This window comes from Urocitellus parryii, chromosome 3 (genome assembly GCF_045843805.1).
Source record: "Urocitellus parryii isolate mUroPar1 chromosome 3, mUroPar1.hap1, whole genome shotgun sequence".
NCBI lineage: Eukaryota > Metazoa > Chordata > Mammalia > Rodentia > Sciuridae > Urocitellus > Urocitellus parryii.
This window is the reverse complement of record NC_135533.1, coordinates 205,074,857-205,093,541: the sequence shown is the minus strand read 5'-3', so window position 1 is coordinate 205,093,541 and position 18,685 is coordinate 205,074,857. Positions and strand designations below refer to the sequence as shown.

The following is an 18,685-nucleotide window of genomic DNA, read 5'->3' as shown; positions in this document are numbered from 1 at the left end:
GGGTCAATTGCAGTAAAGTCCTCCTAGTGACACTGGTGGTTGCATTGTGGCTTGTGAGAATGTGTCCCTAGATGGGCTCGCAGGGAGGAGTCTCCCCATGAGGGAGGAAGGCTCTAGATCAAGGGCAACAGACTTGATCTGAAGGGACAGTCCCTGTGGAGATTTGTCCACTCTAGTCCTGCAAAAGCAGCCACAGGAGTAGTAAGCAAATACCCAAAACGGTGTCAATAAAACTTTATTTATAAAAACAGGCAGTGGGCAGATGGGTGGCTTCTGTCCAAGGAATGAGACTGCTCCTGGGCTCCTGCCTTCTGGAGCCCCAGTTTCTGCCACATAACGTCATTATTTCATCCCCACAAACCTGGGGCCAGATATTCCTCAAAGACAGCCATAGAGGGTCCCACAGCAGGGCCCCAAACTGTCCCAAGATGGGGCCAGGGATTCCAAATCATGAAGCCCCCAGCTCTGGGGTGATCAGCCCAAAGCATCTGTTGAGGAAATTGGAGTGCTGAAGTGTGTCCTTATGGCGGACAGGGAGAGCGAAGGAGTGACCACCTGGGCATGGGCCTAGCGCCCTGGGGATGGAGTTTTGTGAGGGCTTAGGGGATTTAGCTCAGGGCCAGGCTGGTTTCTTTCTGTGTTTCGTCGACAGTCTCAGCTCTGTTGCCTTCCCCTGGGAGTGGCCTGGGCCGTGGATGGGGCTCAAGTCTGCTGTGGGACCTGCAGCCTGCTGGGTCCCAGAACCAGCAAAGTACTGTGTGTGTTCCCTTCAGTCATGACAGGAAGGGAACAAAGAACTGGGAGACATTACATCCTCCTTTCCAGCATGTATTGAGGCCCCCCTGTGAGTGGCTGGGTCAGTAGCTGCAAACAGGCTTGGTTTTTGACCCAAAAGGGTAGGGGCAGATTTACTCAAAGCCCCAGAGTGGAGGAGAGACCTTATGCCCTCGAGGCTCTGCTCTGTCTTCTGCTCCCCACCCCTGCGTTCACTTTGTCTCTAACCTCAGGTGGCCCCAGGGATGCCAGCTTACAGTTTATCTTTGTCTTTGAAGGAAATTTCCAGAACTGTTTGCACAATTCAAGTCTTTCCTGGGGGTAAAAGAGCTGTCGTTTGCGCCACCCATGAGCGACCGATCTGGGGATGGAATAAGCCGGGAAATTGACTATGCATCCTGCAAGCGCATCGGGTCCAGCTACCGGGCTCTCCCCAAAACCTACCAGCAGCCCAAGTGCAGCGGGAGGACAGCCATCTGCAAGGAGGTAGGGACCGGGGCTCCGAGGTCAGCCCGCAGGGCTTCCTCCCCAGCCCGCCCAGCCCTCCAGCAAGCACTGTGGCCCCATGCTGCGTAGGAGACCCAGTGCTGGCCCCCCAGGTATGGGAAGACAGATGGGGCCAGGATCTGGCCTGGAATCCTCCTGGGCAGAGGTGGCAGTTTCATACCCAAAATGCAGATATGTGGGATTTGACTCACTCCTCCATCATTTAGACCTGGGATCATTGCCGCTGGGATCCCGCTGTGTCTCTGAGTTACTGACATCAGTATGGTTTAGCTTGACCCGGAGACACTGGAGAATTCGTGGACAGGAGACTGCCACATTCTAGGATTCAGGAGCACCTGCTGGTTCCAGAACATCTGTAGTCCAGGGGTTTTCGAAGTGCCATCAGCCAGACCTGCCACCTGTCTCTGTCTGACGTTTCACCAGCACACAGCCATGCCCATTGAGGGCACGTCGCCCGTGGCTACCTTCTCAGGACACAGGCAGGGGGCAGTGTTCAAGACAGACCAGTGGCCCACAAGACGTAGAATGGTGGTCATCAGGCCTTTCAACAGAAAGTCTGCCGACCCCAGGGATAGTTTAATGCGGTCTCTGAACCAAAGTCCTAGGTCTCCTTAAAATCTACTCTGAAATCAGATTTACTATTTGTATGGTCAAGTAATCACCTATACATGAGGACAGTGTCACACATCTTCTGTGCCAAGTAGCACTGTTAACATCTGGCCACTGGCACCTGCCTCCCTGTCACTTGTTTCCTCTTGGTGCAGGTGCTGAATGACACCTGGGTCTCCTTCCCCTCCTGGTCAGAAGACTCCACCTTCGTCAGCTCCAAGAAGACGCCCTACGAGGAGCAGCTGCACCGCTGTGAGGACGAGCGATTCGAGGTGCGGTGCCAGCACCCCTGGCCCTATTCTCCCGGCCACCTGTCCTTCCTTCCCACCCTCTGCTGCACTCTCCCCTCACCTCCTGTCCACCTGATGTCCCCCGGGGCTCATCCCCTTCTTCCTTCACACCTGTTAGCCCTGGGAGCAGGGATCCCAGCACTTCCTGGCAGTGGGCGGCGCCCCAAGGCGTCCTGTTTCTTCTGGTCCTGGTGGCCCCTGTGCTGGTAACACAGTCATGTCCCCGTCTCCAGCAGTATTGAGGGTGGAACCTAGGGCCTCACATGTGCGAGGCAGCGGCTCTGCCCCTGTGCTGGACCCCGGCCCTTTTATTTTGAGACTAGATTTGCTGAGTTGCCCAGGCTAACAGTTCATTGTATTTTTTTTTTTCATTGAAATTTTGATTAAGATCATCAAAGTCATAAGCAAGTCCCAGGGTGACGTCTTGCAAAACTCCAGGACAGCGCCACAGCCAGGGCCCCGACATCAAAACAACCGTTGATCTCTTTCAGATCCCCAGTTGGACTTGCACTCACCTGTGCACTCACGCACGCGTGCGTGTGTGTGTGTGTCTGTGTGTGTCTCTGTGTATGTGTGTCTGTTTGTCTCTGTGTGTGTGTGTCTGTTTGTCTCTGTGTGTATGTGTGTGTGTGTGTGTGTGTGTGTGTCTGTTTGTCTCTGTGTGTGTGTATGTGTGTCTGTGTGTTTTCCACTGCTGCCGCAGGACCGCAGGTGGGGATCTGTAGCAAACAGAGACGCCTTGGCTCGAGTTTCCACAGGCTGAGAAGCCCAGTGTCAAGGTGCCTGCCTCTGGCGAGGGTCCTCTTGCATCATCACAGGGGAAGGGCAAAGAGGGCAGGCAAGATAAGGGGACAGAACGTGGCCTTTGGCAACAAAGCCCCTCCTGTGACACTGTCCACCAGCCCCGAGGGTGGTCCAGATGCTCGGCCTGCTTGGAGGTTCCGCTGCTGGGTGCTGCTGCTCTGGGCAGCTCAGCTTCCTGGTGGGGGGGTTGAGACCACAACAGAAAGAGCGTGCGTGTGCACAGGCGTGTGCATTTATGCGTGTGTGTGGAATGTACGTGTGCATGCATGTGTGCCTTCTTCTCACCTGTGGGGGTTCCTGTGTCCACTAGAGTCCAGGTTCTGGACAGCTCACCCCTCATGCTGCCCTAATTCATAACCAAACCAGCTCCTGTCCCATCCCCACCCTGTCCCTACTCCTGCCAGCCTGTCCTCCCCTCTGTCACTTTGTCATTTCAAGAAGTTGTTTGTCACCACAGTGTCTTCAGGGCTGTGTTGTTGAGCATAACTGTGCTTTTGATGCCCTGGAACAGGGTCAGCCTAGGGACCGTTCCCCTCCTCAGATGTGTCCTTTGTTGTCCTGGCTGCTGGCCGCTCACGCTGTGGTGGGCCATCTGCAGGTCTGTCAGTGGTGCCATCGCTGGGGTCCTGACACCCACCCCAGGCCACCGGGCTCACCTCGGGCAGCCCCGACCCACTCTTCCCTTTCATATCCAGCACAGTGTCCCCTGCACAGACCAGGTGCCCACTTCCCCACGTACCAGGCACCTCCCTGAGTGCCTGTGACTGACGTGTCCCGACTTCCTTTCTGTAGTTAGATGTTGTCCTGGAGACCAACCTGGCCACCATCCGTGTGTTGGAAAGTGTGCAGAAGAAGCTCTCGCGGATGGCACCAGAAGACCAGGAAAAGTTCCGGCTGGATGACTCCCTGGGCGGCACGTCGGAGGTGATCCAGAGGCGCGCCATTCACCGCATCTATGGTGACAAAGCCCCTGAGATCATCGAGAGCCTCAAGAAGAACCCCGTCACCGCCGTGCCTGTCGTCCTGAAGAGGTGTGGTAGGCTTCCAGCACCCTCCTTCCTCGGGGAGCCCAGTGGGGGCCTGTGGCCTCAGGCTGGCACTGCTCCCAGCTTCCGTCCTCTCCCTGCTCCCAGGGGAGTGCTGTAGACGTGGCTAGTCCTCCTGGGACCCTCCTGTGCCCACGGCCACACTTAGACATAGAGTCAGTCATCCCTCTGAGCCGCAGACTGGCTCCAGGACCCCATGGATGTCCAAATCCATGGGTGCTCAAGTCCATCTATGAAACAGTGTGGTTTCTGTGTAGAACTCACCGTATCCTCCTGTGGACTCGACTTGTGATGCTGACTGCAGTGCAGGTGCCAGGTGAATAGTTGTACTGTATTATTTAGGGATTGCAACTCAGTTGAAGACACGAGTTTCTTCCCTTCAGATATTTCAGTCTGCAGTTGGTTGAATCTGCAGAGCCGAGGCTGTGGTGGGAGGGCTGGCTGTCACTACTTTAAAACACAAATGGGACCCTGCTGTGTCAGAGCTTGGTGTTTCGTAACAGCACTTCTTAGAAACTGACCTGCGCTCACAGGTGCTTTACTTACTAAGTGGCCTCTCGCAGGCGGGCACCAGCCCCCAGGTCGCAGACCTGGGCAAGGCTACTGCGGCTACTTCCCACAGGGTGCCAGTTGAGCAGAGGAGCTGACTGGGGACCAGCAGCCACAGAGTGTGCTCTGTGCCCGGGAGGAGGAAGAGGAGCTGAAGCAGCTCCAGTGCTCCACAGCCCCGGCCACTCTTTCCCTTTCACATCCGGCACAGTGTCCCCTGCACAGACCAGGTGCCGTCGGACTAGGCCTGAGTCGTGGCTGTCCCCAGTCGAGTCTAGGAGAAGGACAGACTTGTGTCCTACAAGGTAGGTGCCCTGAGGAGTCCCCAGTGCTGAGTGCATCTCGTCCCTGCAGGCTGAAGGCCAAGGAGGAGGAGTGGCGGGAGGCCCAGCAGGGCTTCAACAAGATCTGGCGCGAGCAGTATGAGAAGGCCTACCTCAAGTCCCTGGACCACCAAGCCGTGAACTTCAAGCAGAACGACACCAAGGCCTTGCGCTCCAAGAGTTTGCTCAACGAGATCGAGAGTGTCTATGATGAGGTGAGGACCTCCTGCCTGAGGCCAGGCAAGCGGGCGTAGGCAAGGGCCAGCCCCTGGGTCTCCTGCCGCTGCAGGCAGGTGGCCAGGTCTCTGTGCCTTTATTTCCCAGCAGCTAGGGGCTTAGTGGCTTCACCCTGCAGGGCTGTTGGGTGAGGGTTGTTCCTGGGTACTGCAGCCCAGGGGAGTCAGGGACTCTGCCGGTGTTGGGGAGAGGCTCCCCGGGGCGTGGAGGACTATGTGCAGTCAGCTATCAAGAGCGGCTTCCATCTGTCATCGCTGCCTGTGCTCCAGGCACTGCTAGTACTCCCAGAAGGAATGTCACAAACCCTGCTTGCTGGGCGCAGCTGTCATTGTGCTGATTTTGCAACAAGGAGATGGAGGCACCAGACATTGCCACTAACTGGGGACCAGGGTCCTGAGTCCCTGGATCCTCTGACCCTGGGCTTTGCCTCTGGCTCTTATGGTCTGCCTCGCCACTTGGCAGGCTGTGGCCCGTCGGGCTCAGGGGCACGAGGAACAGAAATGTGGCAGAGCCGCTCCCTCTGGTTTTAAGAGTCTGGCCCTTGGTACAACCTGCAGGGGAGCCACTTGTTTGCAGGAGCCCAATGTGGGAAGCTTGGTGGGAAGGTGATGGCCCCTGGACATGGTGGCAGCCAGATGCCGGAGAGGAGGTGGCCAGGGAAGGGACACTTCTCCTTGGGCAGGAGCCGAATGGGGGTGGAGCTACTTCACCATCTTGGTGTCTACCTGGGCAGGTGACATCTGCTTCACGCCTCTAATCCCGGCCACTGTGGCATCTGAGGAATTCAAGACCAGCTTGGGCACCTTAACAAGACCCTTTTCAAAATAAGTAGTAAAAAGGGCTGGGGATGTAGCTCAGTGTTAGAGCTGCTGGGCTCAGTTCCCTGTGTTACATACACGCATGCATACGTCATCAGTCACTGAGTCCCCGTCATTCCTTAGTAACCACACAGTGAAGATTATACCTCAACTTATAATATGGAAATCAAAGGCAGAGGAGCTGGAAACTGATCTGAATTCTCCTGCACTGTATGGGACACAGCTGGACAACCTGTCTGCCCAGAGCATGTGTGACCATTATGGACACCATCCAGGGCCCAGCCACAGCTGGCCTTCCCTCCAGGGCCCTCCCTGCTGGGCTGTCTGACTGCTGAGGCCCTAGGTCTACCCTGAGGCCCACCCCAAGGGTGCTCTGGCTTCCTTACTTTAGTCCTGGGTGGGTCCGCAGGCCCGAGACCTGTCTGTGGGGCTAGAGACACCTGCAGGATGGGGCTGATGATATGGCTCTCGGACCCACCCATGCTACTGCTGAGGTCCTGGGCCTCTGCCAGGGGCTGGGACTGATAGGGTTCCCGGGTACAGGGACACTGCCGCCTTCACCCCCCACCTGGCGAGTCTCGTGGTGGTCCCTGTTCATACCTGTCAGACCCTCATCTTGCGGTTCGCAGAGCACCTTTGCCATCTCATGCATGCCTTGTTCTAAAGAGGACTTTTTAAGATGCTTTTCGAGGGCATCTGTGGTGTAGATGAGGCAAGGGAATTGGGAAGCTGGAGGGGAGCTCAGGTCACACTGAGGAGCCAGGGCAGGGCTGAAGTGCAGCCCACTGTGGGCGCCAGCTCCCCAGGAGCAGCCCCGCTGACGTCGCAGGCTAGTGACCAGTGCCTCCCATTTGTAAGGGAACACGGCCTCCAATGAGAAGCAGGACTCCTCTGCTCCGGAAAGCTGGGGTCCTGGCCAGGGTCTGTGTGGAAGGACCCCCTGCTCATTCTGTGTTTGAGGGGCCCCTCAGTATCGTGCCCTGGACTCACCACTGAGAGCCTGAAGGACACCCAGCCCTGCCCACAGGGATACACTCACTTTACACAAGAACCCGGGCACCTCTACCTCTCTGTCTGGTGTTTAGAGGATCAGTGGGCCACGCAGGAGAGGACTGGGTGTCATGGGGTGCTGGAGGAAGTAGTGACTGTCTTTGGGTTTGGGGAAGAAAAGTCGTTATCCAGACGAAGCCTGAGGGCAGCAGTGAGCCCAGGGAGGAGGTTGTCTGGGGAGAGCAGGTGAGCAGACAGGCATGTGCAAGGGCCCTGTGCATGGCAAGGGGAGCACAGTGCCCCCAAAGCATCAGAGAGGAACGGGGGCTCCTTGAGACCTTAGGGGCCACAGGGCAGGGCACCGGAGGCTGGGGTTTTCTGGGGTTTTCTGGGGGCCTGGGCAGGTCTGGGTGGTTCAGTGACTGGCCCTGCTGCTCTCAGCCAGATCTCCGTGGACGCAGGAGAGTGGGTGGGGCTGGTGGAGGGTGGGGAACAGACAGGGGTGGTAGGGTCTTGGTGACGTGCATGGTGTGAAGGACTGCAGAGGGACAGAAGGGGATCACGAGCACCAGTGCATGAGTGACAGGAGGCCAGAGAGGCCCGGGGCCCACCAGAGCCTCCCTTACCCCAGGCGCCCGAGTCAGCTGGGACCAGGGGCTGGGGATGCTGCCCACCTCCTGGCACCTGGCTTCTGGGCTGCCATGGGCTCTGGTGGTGGCCAGTTGACCTTGTCGGAGGGTGGCCTGGCAGGGAGCCGCATGCCCTTTCAGGTACCAGGGCTAGACTGCAGCTCAGGCCTGAGTGTGAGGCGTTAGAGCCCCTGTGGTTCTCAGGACCCCCATCTTGGGGTTCACTCAGCTTTGCTGCCTGGGACCTGTGACTCTTCCTCACTTGAGCAAGAGGACCAGGGACATGGGCTCCGGGAGAGGCTGAGCAGATGTTCCGCATCCCAGCTTCTGAGTGTCCTCACCTCCCTGGGCAGCGCACATCCACTCTGGGTCCCGGCGCAGTGACTTGTCTGTGAGGGTGGGGACACTGCCTGGTGCCGGGTGCTTCCCACCTAACGGTTGCTCTGTCCCCTCAGCACCAGGAGCAGCACTCGGAGGGCCGCAGTGCCCCCTCCAGCGAGCCGCACCTCATCTTCGTCTATGAGGACAGGCAGATCTTGGAGGACGCGGCGGCCCTCATCAGCTACTACGTGAAGCGGCAGCCAGCCATCCAGAAGGAGGACCAGGGCACCATCCACCAGCTGCTGCACCACTTCCTGCCCAGCCTCTTCTTCTCCCAGCAGCTGGACCTGGCGGCTTCAGAGGAGTCAGCCGATGAGGACCGGGACGGCCCCCAGGGCCAGAGCTCAGACCCCAGCGAACGAAAGAAGCCAGCATCAGGGCCACAGAGCAGCCCCCCAGAGGAGAAGGGGACCTTTGGGGACACGCCAGCTGCTGAGCAGCCACTTGCACCACCACCCAAGCCGCTGGACGACGTGTATAGTCTCTTCTTCGCCAATAACAACTGGTACTTCTTCCTGCGCCTGCACCAGACCCTGTGCTCCAGGCTCCTGAGGATCTACCGCCAGGCCCAGAAGCAGCTGCTGGAGCACCGCACCGAGAAGGAGCGGGAGCAGCTGCTGTGCGAGGGCCGCAGGGAGAAGGGCAGCGACCCCGCCATGGAGCTGCGCCTCAAGCAGCCCAGTAAGCACCCCATGGGGCCCTGGGTTTAGGCTCACGACTTGTGACCAGAGGCACAGATTGCATTTCTGGGTGGCCTTTGGTTGTGAATAGTCATCCCTCTGTGTCCTTAGGTTCCACGTCCTCAGCTTCAGCCACCTGCACACTGAAAATATCCCCCCTAAATCACATCTGTGCCAGACACGTACAGACCTTTATTTTATTGTCGTGATCCCTAAACAATACAGTGTAACAGCTGTGCCTGAGCGTGCTTTCAACTAGGTGTTCTGAGTGACCAGAGGGGATTCAGAAGTCTAGGGGACTGCACATGGGTCTGTGTAGATACATGTCATGGACAGAGGGACTTGAGCATCTGTGGGTTGGTATCTGTGGGGTCCTGAACCAATCCCTTGTGGATACCAAGGGTCAACTGTTAATTATATGATTTTGAGTGGAAAGTTGCAAATGGAACGTTGCCAACGTACTAAGAGATTCTCCAGTACCCCTCCCGGCTTCCTCCAGCAGTGACCCCTTTCCTAGATGTAGTCATGTCCAGACAGGAGACAGGCTTTGCACGTTATCATCCTCCTCAGCCTTGTCTCACCAGTCTTCCTGGTGCGTGTAAAGCCACCACAGCCGTCCCTAGCTGCCATCCCCAAGTCTCACGGCTGAGCCATGTATCCAGACTGAGCAGCCGGGGTGGGGGTGGGGGTGCAGCCTGGCTGCTCGTGTTCCCTGGTGATGCCAGATTCGCCCTGGGTCGGCTGCGCGTATGCCAGGTCCTTGGTGGGGGCTGCCAGGCCCACAGTGGGGTTTCCCCGGGCTCCGAGGTGGGGACTCAGCCCACGGTCTGCTCGTCCTCCTGGGAGGCAGTGGCCACGGTGTGGGGTGGAGCCTCACGGTCCATCTTCCCTAGGTGAGGTGGAGCTGGAGGAGTATTACCCGGCCTTCCTGGACATGGTGCGGAGCCTGCTGGAGGGGAGCATCGACCCCACGCAGTACGAGGACACCCTGCGCGAGATGTTCACCATCCACGCCTACATCGGCTTCACCATGGACAAGCTGGTACAGAACATCGCACGACAGGTGAGCAGGGCCGGGGCCTGGCTCGCTGTCCTGCCCAGCCTCGGCTGCACTGGTGGGTTTGGACTTGGGAAATCAGGCCTTCCTCCACTCACGTACCAGAAGGCTGGCCCTGTGGTCGGCTCAGAAGACCTTTCCATTCGTTCTATTGAGATGAAATTCAAATAACATAAATTAATCATTGGGAAGTGCATAGCTCATAGCATTTAGTACAGAACAAACATCCCTAATCCCCAAACCCAAATCCTGAATGCTCCAAAATCCACAACTTTGAGCATCCATCTGATGCCAGGGGTGGAAAACTCCACACCATATAACTTTGTTTTACGCACAAAATGATTTAAAAAACTGTATAAAATTGCCTCCAGCCTGTGCGTATGAGGTGTGTAAGAAGCACAAGTGAATTTCTTGTCTAGGCTGAGTCCATTCCCAGAATGCCTCATCATGCACGTTAGATATCCCGAAAGCTGAAAACACCCACGATCCAGAACATCTCTAGTGTCCAGTGTCTGGATAGGGGATGCTCACCTGTGTGTCCATGGCGTTGTGCGGCTGCCACCTCTTTCTAGTCCCAGAACATTTTCATTCCCCCAAAAGAGAGACCTCCATCCCCCTCCCTCAGCCCCTGGCAGCCGCTGCCCTGCTTCCTGTGTCTGGGTATTCCTGTGCTGGCCACTGCACATCAGTGGACTCACGCACCATGTAGCTTTTTGCATCTGGCTTCTGTCACTTGTGTGATGTTTTTGATGTCCATCACTTTGTGGCCTGTGCCAGTGCTTGGTTCCTTTTCAGGGCTGCGTAGCCTTCCCTCCTGTGGCCGATGTGTTCAGCCATTCCTCCACGGCAGGTGGTTGGGTCGTGGCTGCCTTGTCTCCACAGAGCAGCAGTGTCTGTGTGAGCTCAGGGTTGAGTCCCTGTTGGTCTTCTTGAGGGTAAATGGATGGCACATGTCCACTTACCCTGGGGGACATCAGCCATGCCTATCAACAGCAGTTTTATTGCTGGTGGAAAATGGCCACAGCTAAATGTCAGCAAAGGATGTGGGTCATAAACAAACAGCAAAAGCCCAGCTGAGCTGGATGAGGCCCAGACACGAGTCTGCCTGGTTGCTGCCGGAACTGTTCAACGCGACCTCTGTTTCCTGATTATCAAATGAGGCCATTTATTGTCAAGCAGATAAGAAGTTGGGAAAGAAAGTGTGTGGTTAACCCTCATCCAGACATGGCCAAGGGAGCTCTTCATCCTCCAGGATTCAGGGCCTTGGCCTCGCCCAATCCCACCAGGCCTCCACCGCTGAGCCTCACCCAGCCCCAGAGACTGTTTGCTGAAGTAGAGCACAGATGGGAACGAGCCAGGTCCAGAGCAGCGGGTGGGCTTTCACCAGTGCAGCTTCCCCCTCATGTCCCCAGCCACCCACCTGCCATGGGCTTCCATCCTGCCCTCTGCACCAAGCGCTGAGCCCTGTGTAATGGCCGTGCCCAGGAGCACCATTCTGGGGACTCCTGGTTCCCCCACTCCTGTACCCGCTGAGGACGCCTGGGCCGTACCCCGTCCGGGCTGTGAGCAGCAGCATGTTGTGCCCCTGTGCCCTGGTGCAGGATGCGAGTGTGTCCTGCTTCCCAGGGCTCACCTGGCAGTGGGCAAGGCCGTGCCATGTGTCCTCGCCAGGGCTCACCATCCGTGGTCCTGCTCCCGTGGGTGCCTTGGGGCTCACATTGCTTGGGGGTGTGGCCTGTGGAGCCGTCCTCCGTGTGTACCCTGTTGCCCCAGAGCTGCCCTGTCCACCTACAACCAGGGGGCCATGGGGCTCTGCAAGGCAGCAGCTGTGTCTGGATGCCACCCTCCTTGATCTCCACTTCCCCTGCGAGTCAGGGGTGGGTCTCTGTCCCTTCCTGACTCCATCTGCAGTGGTGACCACTTTGGCTGGGTCATGGAGAAACAGCACCCAGGTTCCTGCACAGTGTCCCATGGCTTCTGGGACAGCAGGCTTGTTTGCAGCACCAGGAGGTTAGGCCAGATTGGGCACTTTGATTACTATTTGGGTGGGGGGAACCTTTCTACAGAATCTCTAGAACCTGTGCAGCTGACCTGCCGTGCCCTGGTCTCTTGCTGCCTGTTGTCCCCAGCCGTGGCTGTACTGAGCTCCAACCACAGCCCCAAGGCCAGGTTCCCCCAAGGGCTCCTCCACCCTGCCATTGGTGATCTACCTTGTCCAGGTTGGGTCTGACGTCTGACTCTCGGTCTCCCTTTTTTTCTTTGGAGGGCCAAGGAAGGTACCGGGGTGGGGGTGGGGGTGCAGCCTGGCTGCCAACTGAGCCACCTCCCCAGCCCTATTTTGTATTTTATTTAGAGACAGGGTCTCAGGGCCTCACTGTTGCTGAGGCTGGCTATGAACTGGCGATCCTCTTGCGTCAGCCTCCCGAGGCACTGGGGTTCCAGGCGTGCGCCACCGTGCCTGGCTCAGCCTCACTTTTTAAAAAATCAGCATTTTTTAAAAATATGCTCTTTAGCAGCAGCGGGTCTTTGTTGGGTGCCAGCAATGTGCCAGGTACCCCACAAGACCCGAGCATGTCTAGATGTCACTGCACTTATTAACAGTGACAATTGGGGAGGACATGTATGGTACCCTGAGGTGTAGGGCCACCTGTCAGAGCCCAGAGCTGGTGCTGGGCAGAGTCCACGGCACACAGCTGAGGCTCGCCCCCAGCCCCGGCTACTCTCGTCATTTCTTAAGGAACATAAAGATAAGAAACCTTTAAACCAAAGATTTAGGGAAAGTCCCACCTGCCCTCACACTGCTTTCTTCGCTGGATATTTCTCACACCCGGGGGTGGGGGTGGGGGTGGGGGTGGCCTGGCCCCTCTGGCCTCTGTGGTCGGGCTTGGGCTGCTCTGCACAGCTCTGAGGTCACCCTGGGCAGCCCTCAGGATCCTGGTCCTCGCCCCACGTCTCGTTTCTGGCCTTTGCCAACTTCCTCTTGGGTGGGGTGGGGCTGCAGCAGGAGGGGGCTATAGTGCCACCTGCTGTCCCTTTCTGCCAGCTGCACCACCTGGTGAGCGACGACGTGTGCCTGAAGGTGGTGGAGCTCTACCTGAATGAGAAGAAGCGGGGAGCTGCTGGCGGGAACCTGTCTTCCCGCTGTGTCCGAGCCGCCAGGGAGACCAGCTACCAGTGGAGGGCGGAGCGCTGCATGGCCGACGAGAACTGCTTCAAGGTGAGGCCAGCTCCTCCGCCGTACGCAGGCTGGGGCTGCGGTGCCGGAGCCCCCAGGGGCGGCTGCGGAGAGGGCTGGACGCTGGTTTGGCTGCTGGGTGGCCCAAGGTACCATGCGCTTCACCTGCTCAGACTGAGACACTGGCCTGGCCTGCGAGGGTGAGTGCGGGGCCTGCGAGGCCCGCAGCCTACAAGGAAGCATCAGGGCCTTGGAAGGTGGCAGAGCAGGTGACCGATGTCCTGTGACCTTGTCCTGGCCAGCCAGGCTGTCTAGGTGGCTTTAGGCTTTTGTCTCCCCACCTCCACCCCAGGTGATGTTCCTTCAGCGCAAAGGACAGGTGATCATGACCATCGAGCTACTGGACACTGAAGAGGCCCAGACAGAGGACCCTGTGGAGGTCCAGGTGAGGCCCCAGCCCCAAATCCATGCATGTGCATGCTGCATAAGGGAGGGGACAGCATCCAGGGACAGCGTGGCGAGGCTCCTGGGCACACACTGGCCAGGGGCTGCTGGCCACCACTCCAGCAGTGGCTCCTTGCAGGCTGAGCCTCCCTGCTGCCTGTGTCCAGCCCTGTACCCACGTGTCCAGGTCAGCAGGACAGGCAGGGCCGGGGCTCCCGGGCACGCCCACCTCTGGGCGGCAGCTGCAGCGCCTACTGCACGATCCTGGAGGCCGGGATGGTGGCAGGGTCACACTCCTGCAAAGGCTTCCGGGGAGGGTCCTTCCTGGCCTCTTCCATGACCGTGGAGACCCCCTTCAGGAGTTTCCAGGAAACTTGATTTCACTTAGCTCAGGTCTGACTTGAGCAGGGCAGGGAGTGGGTGGAGTCCCTCCACCACACAGGCCATGGCCACCCTGCTGAGCCCTGCTGTTGCCCAGCGCCAGGTCCCGTCTGGTCTCCTCTTCCTGTTGTTTGTGTCCTGACATCCATTCCTGTCCACTCCCGTCCTGGACTCCACTCTCTCTGTGAGGAGCCCCTCCCTCCCATTCCCCGAGTGAGGTTTTATGTGACACCCACCGGAAGGCCATTAGGCAGCCTGGACTTAGCCATAGATGCCTGGAGTAGTGGTCACAGGCCCTGTTTGAACATGACCTGATTGTAGTGTCACCTCCTGGCCAAGTCCTTGGTTGCAGGTGGCGTGTGGTGGTCTCTGTCACAGATCAGACCCTCGGGGACTTCTGGCCTCCCTAGGCTTTGGGCAGGAGGGTGGAGGTCTCCCTGAGCTCCTGAGTAGGGGCCAGGGCGAGGGCCCGTGGCCCTGCCTGGAGGAGTCACGCTGCTGCCTGTCCTCAGCACTTGGCCCGCTACGTGGAGCAGTACGTGGGGACTGAGGGCGCGTCCAGCTCCCCCACCGAGGGCTTCCTGCTGAAACCCGTGTTCCTGCAGAGGTGAGCGAGGCTCATGCCCAGGGCTGGCTTGTCCTGGGGGGCGGCCCTGCCCTCCCGGGGGTGGAGGCCCATTTCAGAGGCCCCCACTGACTGTGGGGCTGCATCCCCCAGCCAGGGAGCAGAGGAACTGGGCCGAGACCCTGAGCGCCAGCCCCGGAGGGAGAAGCCTCTGGAACCGGCAGGGTCCGGCCAGCCGTGGCAGAGGGTGGCTCTGAGATCGGCCTCGGCGGAGTTTAGATTCGGTGGTTTCTGGTTGCTTCGATACACACGCCCTGCCCCAGGAGGCCCTTGGGATGCTCAGGAGTTCCCTGGCCTGCAAACCTCCTCCTCTTCCCGGGGCGTCCCTGGTACCTCCTCTTGCTCCCAGGAACCTCAAGAAATTCCGGCGCTGGCAGTGCGAGCAGGTGCGGGCGCTGCGCGGTGAGGCCAAGAGCTCCTGGAAGCGGCTCATCGGGGTGGAGAGCGCGTGCGACGTGGACTGCCGCTTCAAGCTCAGCACCCACAAGATGGTGTTCATCGTGAACTCCGAGGACTACATGTACCGCCGCGGGACCCTCTGCCGGGCCAAGCAGGTGCCGACTCCCTCTGTGATCGGGTGCCTGCATCTGATTCCTGCACCTCGGGGACCGTGGGTCCGGCCCTCTGTCCCAGGTCCCTGGGCCACCCAAACGCCCCTCCTCTCTGCAGGTACAGCCCCTGGTGCTGCTCCGCCACCACCAGCACTTCGAGGAGTGGCACAGCCGCTGGCTAGAGGACAATGTGACCGTGGAGGCAGCCAGCCTGGTACAGGACTGGCTCATGGGTGAGGAGGACGAGGACATGGTGCCCTGCAAGACGCTCTGCGAGACGGTGCACGTACACGGCCTGCCCGTCACCCGCTACCGCGTGCAGTACAGCCGCCACCCAGCCTCGCCCTGAGCAGCCCCGAGCAGTGACGCGCCCTTGGCCACAGCCTTCGTCCTTGGGATGTTTTCCTGAACAAGTTGGGGCCTCTTGTCCCCAGCCCCGCTGCTGCGGGACAGCCAGCCCCAGAGCAAGGCCCTGCCTCCCCTGGGCTCCCTGGCACGTGTGGGCCTGTCCTGTGCCAAACCTGATCCCTCTGCACTTGGGCCCTGGGCGCAGCCCCGGCCCCCAGGGGTGGGCAGACACCCTGGCCAAGGAGCCCCACTGTGCATCAGGTGCCAAATCCCTGCTGGGTGGGCACGTGCCATCACTGACCCTGAAGTCCCAGGGTCTTGGAAAAGTCACAGGTGACAGATATGCAAGGCCTGTGCTTGGGAGGGGCTGGGTGTCCCCAAGACCCTGACACCAAAGTAGCTGGGCCCTGGGTGGACCCACTTGTAAAGCAGGTCCTTCCCCAGCTCCCCAGAAACGTTGCCTGAGGGTTGGGTGTCAGTCGCGCGGGTGTCAGTCGCGCAGCCAGTGATGGGCACCCTTGGTCATTCTGGAGAAGAGCCCCTCCAGCCCAGCGCTGGGGCTCCCACCGTAACTGTCCAGACCTGGAGCCGGCGTCTGTGCCTAGAAGACCCCTCTCTGGATTAGAGATGCCAGACCCCTTGCTGATCCAGCAGCCACTCCCTGTCCCTGAGGGGAGGGGCTCAGGCTAGGTGCCTCTCTAGAGTGGTGGCCCCACCCAGGGAGCCCTGGGGCACCTGGTCCTGCCCTGCAGTGGGGGTCCTGGAAGTACATGTGTGCGCACGAGCATCTGTTCCTTTGCGCTCTCCTAGTGGCCCTTACCTCTGCAGCAGCCCAGGCCTGCGGCTTCTTAGGGCTGGGGTCTCTGGACGCCGAGTCTCTGTCCTGCAGCACCACCCCAGCAGCCACGCAGCCCTCTGCCTGTCCCCGGGACAGCTCAGCTGCTCCCGGGGTCATTTTCTCTCTTTGCGAAGAGCCGAGGTGACCTGTCCCTCACTGGCCCCCAGGCTCTCTCTGCCAGATCCCACAGGGCGGACTGGGCCAGCGTCTTGGACCTCTTCCCCCAACCTCCTGCCCAGTCCCAGCATCGGAGGGAGCTGGCCCAGAGCAGCCGAGCTCAGCCTCCTGCAGCACAGCTGTGCCAAACTCAAGGATCCAGGCAGCAAAGATGTGTTTCTAGAAGTTTCCTGTGGGACTGGAGGCTCCCAACACCTGTGACCCCAGGCCTGGGCACTTCTGAGCCCATGAGCCCAACACGGGGCCCTTGCCTGTCCCCAGTGTCTCGCAGGCACTTTGTACGCAGCCTGGTCTCCTAGGAGGGGATCTGATCTCGGGGACTCCTGAGCCAGTCCCGCAGCTGGCCGCCTGGGCCCGCCCAGCCCGCAGCCCTCCCCGCCCTCCCCTGTGGCCAGGGGGAGATGGGGCCTGGGTGCTCCCGAGCCCCTCCCCGCGGCCGTCCCACCTCCCGCATGCTTCTGTGGAGCGGCCCTCCGTTTCCAAGGAATTTCTGTTCTGGGGCTTGTCCTTCCTTCGCAGCTGTTTTGAATGTAGTTTTCCATTTCTATTTATTTGCACATTAAGGTTAAAAATTAAATATTGACGTAAAATCAAGAGGTTCTGTCAGTCATTTCCTGTGAGAACCCAGACACCTCCCCGCTAGTGAGCCATTGAGTGTCCCCGTGAGCCCACCCAGGGTCTGGAAGTGCCAAGACCCCCCAGAGGGTGGGACCTGGTTCCTGAAACCCAGAGGAGTTAAGGCAGCCCCTCAGGTGGCAGCGCTGGCCTTCACAGAGGTCACCCCAGCCCAGCCCTGCCTGCCCCAACGTGGGAATATTTTCTAGAACGTTCTGTCCTAATTCCATTTCCACATTCAGTAGAAATGAATCTGAGTGTTGAGTGGTGTCTGCTTTGTGCTTTCTGCGCCCCGCAGGCCATTGCCTCCCCTGGGCCCCCACATCCCGAGGCCTGCCCCAGCACCCACAGAGCCAGCCTCCCTCCTGGCCCCACCCCCCACCCGCCGCCTGCTCCCTGGCCTTCCAGTCTGCGGCCCCTTCATACCTGGGCAGCCCCCCGCCCATCTCTGGGTAACTGCTGCCCTCAGCTCTGCTTACAGTCCTGGCTGGTCCACCTTCCCCTGAGGTTCCACATCCCCTCCTGCTTGTCCCTGGGCCTCCCCTTCCCAAGAGCTGCCCAACCTCCCTCCCAGGACCCAGGTGCGCCCACACCCTGGGTTGCCCAGGCAGAGTCTGCCCTGGGTGCACACCTGAGGGTCAGGGCTGCTGGGCAGGCTGGTCAACCTGGCTGAAGTGGTCCTGTCCCCAGCCCATGTCATCTAGGTGTCCAGGCCCCAGCAGTCAGAAGTGCTACAGGGACCAGAGGACATGCTCCGAGAAGTCCCTGCCCTCAGTGGGCGGGGTCTGACCTACGTACTGACAGTGATGTGATTCGGTCATCACCCAACAGTGTCTGGAGAGGGGCGGTGCAGCAGGGGTCCTGTGAGAGCTCCGACCACCCACCACCTGGACCCAAACTGCCACCAGCTACAGAGGAAGACGCAGCCCTGCGGACGCCTGGGCCACAGCCCCGTGAGACCCAGAGCAGATGGGGTGGGCAGGCGGTCTGTGGGCCTGGAGAGGAAGGGCAGGCGTCCAGGGCTGGATGGGCCAGACCCCAGGCCCTGACTCCCAGAGCTGTCGGAGTGACACTGGGCGTGACATTTGGCACCCTGTTCTCAGGCCAGGCTCAGGGGTTCATGTGCTCGTCCACAGGGTGAGGCCCACTAGGGACAGGGGAGGGGGTGGCAGGCCTGTGGGTGCCCACCCAACTCATCCACCTCCAGTGAGGCAGCAGAGGAGGTGCTCGGGGACAGTCCCTGCGCCTTCCCGGGGTCCCGAAGAACCGGAAGATGAAGAAATCTAGACAAGACCTGGGTCTCTTTGCCAAATTTTCTGTTTAAAAAAATATTTTTAAAAAATAGGTATAAAATAATAATGTAATATAAATTTACCATTGTGACCACTTTTCAGTGTGCCATTAGGGCCCTGAGCACAATCACAATGTCCTGTGCTGTCACCACCATCTCCAGAGTGACCCTATCCGATAAAACTGTCCCCAGGGAAGCCTCAGCCTGGTCCCGCCCCGCCCCTCCACTTTCTGTCTGAACTTGACAACTCCAGGACCTCACAGGGTGGAGTGGGCAGTGTGTGTCTTTCTGTGGCTTCTGTCACTCAGCAGCACGTCCTCAAGTTCCCTCCATGTTACAGATCCTCCCTTTTCAAGGCTAATAGTCGGCATTTTAAAAATCATGTCAGTTTTTATGGCAAGTAACACAGGACGTGGGAAATTCCAAAGTACGAAGAACCAGTCGGAGAAAAGCAGGCCCCAGCTCTCTCCCCAAGGAGAGGGGCCGGGACACCGCCCGACAGGAATGGGCATGTCACATGTCCTCACAGGGGCTCTGCTGGCGCTG

The 18,685-nt window shown here is 59.1% G+C and overlaps 1 protein-coding gene across 3 annotated transcripts in view; it reads left to right on the top strand.

Annotated features, from left to right (window-relative positions):
• The window catches only part of Sin3b (SIN3 transcription regulator family member B), a 40,324-nt gene extending 23,531 nt beyond the window's left edge, over window positions 1–16,793 (top strand). For all 3 annotated transcript variants that reach the window (XM_026389934.2, XM_026389933.2, XM_026389932.2), the window contains 11 exons: window positions 1,053–1,260; window positions 2,046–2,162; window positions 3,777–4,015; window positions 4,934–5,117; window positions 8,032–8,638; window positions 9,531–9,700; window positions 12,738–12,911; window positions 13,222–13,314; window positions 14,207–14,301; window positions 14,669–14,873; window positions 14,989–16,793. In XM_026389934.2, the coding sequence (XP_026245719.1) occupies window positions 1,053–1,260; window positions 2,046–2,162; window positions 3,777–4,015; window positions 4,934–5,117; window positions 8,032–8,638; window positions 9,531–9,700; window positions 12,738–12,911; window positions 13,222–13,314; window positions 14,207–14,301; window positions 14,669–14,873; window positions 14,989–15,219 (2,323 nt within the window). In that variant the 3' untranslated portion in view covers window positions 15,220–16,793. The remainder of the gene's footprint in view (window positions 1–1,052; window positions 1,261–2,045; window positions 2,163–3,776; window positions 4,016–4,933; window positions 5,118–8,031; window positions 8,639–9,530; window positions 9,701–12,737; window positions 12,912–13,221; window positions 13,315–14,206; window positions 14,302–14,668; window positions 14,874–14,988) is intronic.
• The last annotated feature ends 1,892 nt before the right edge of the window (window positions 16,794–18,685 follow it).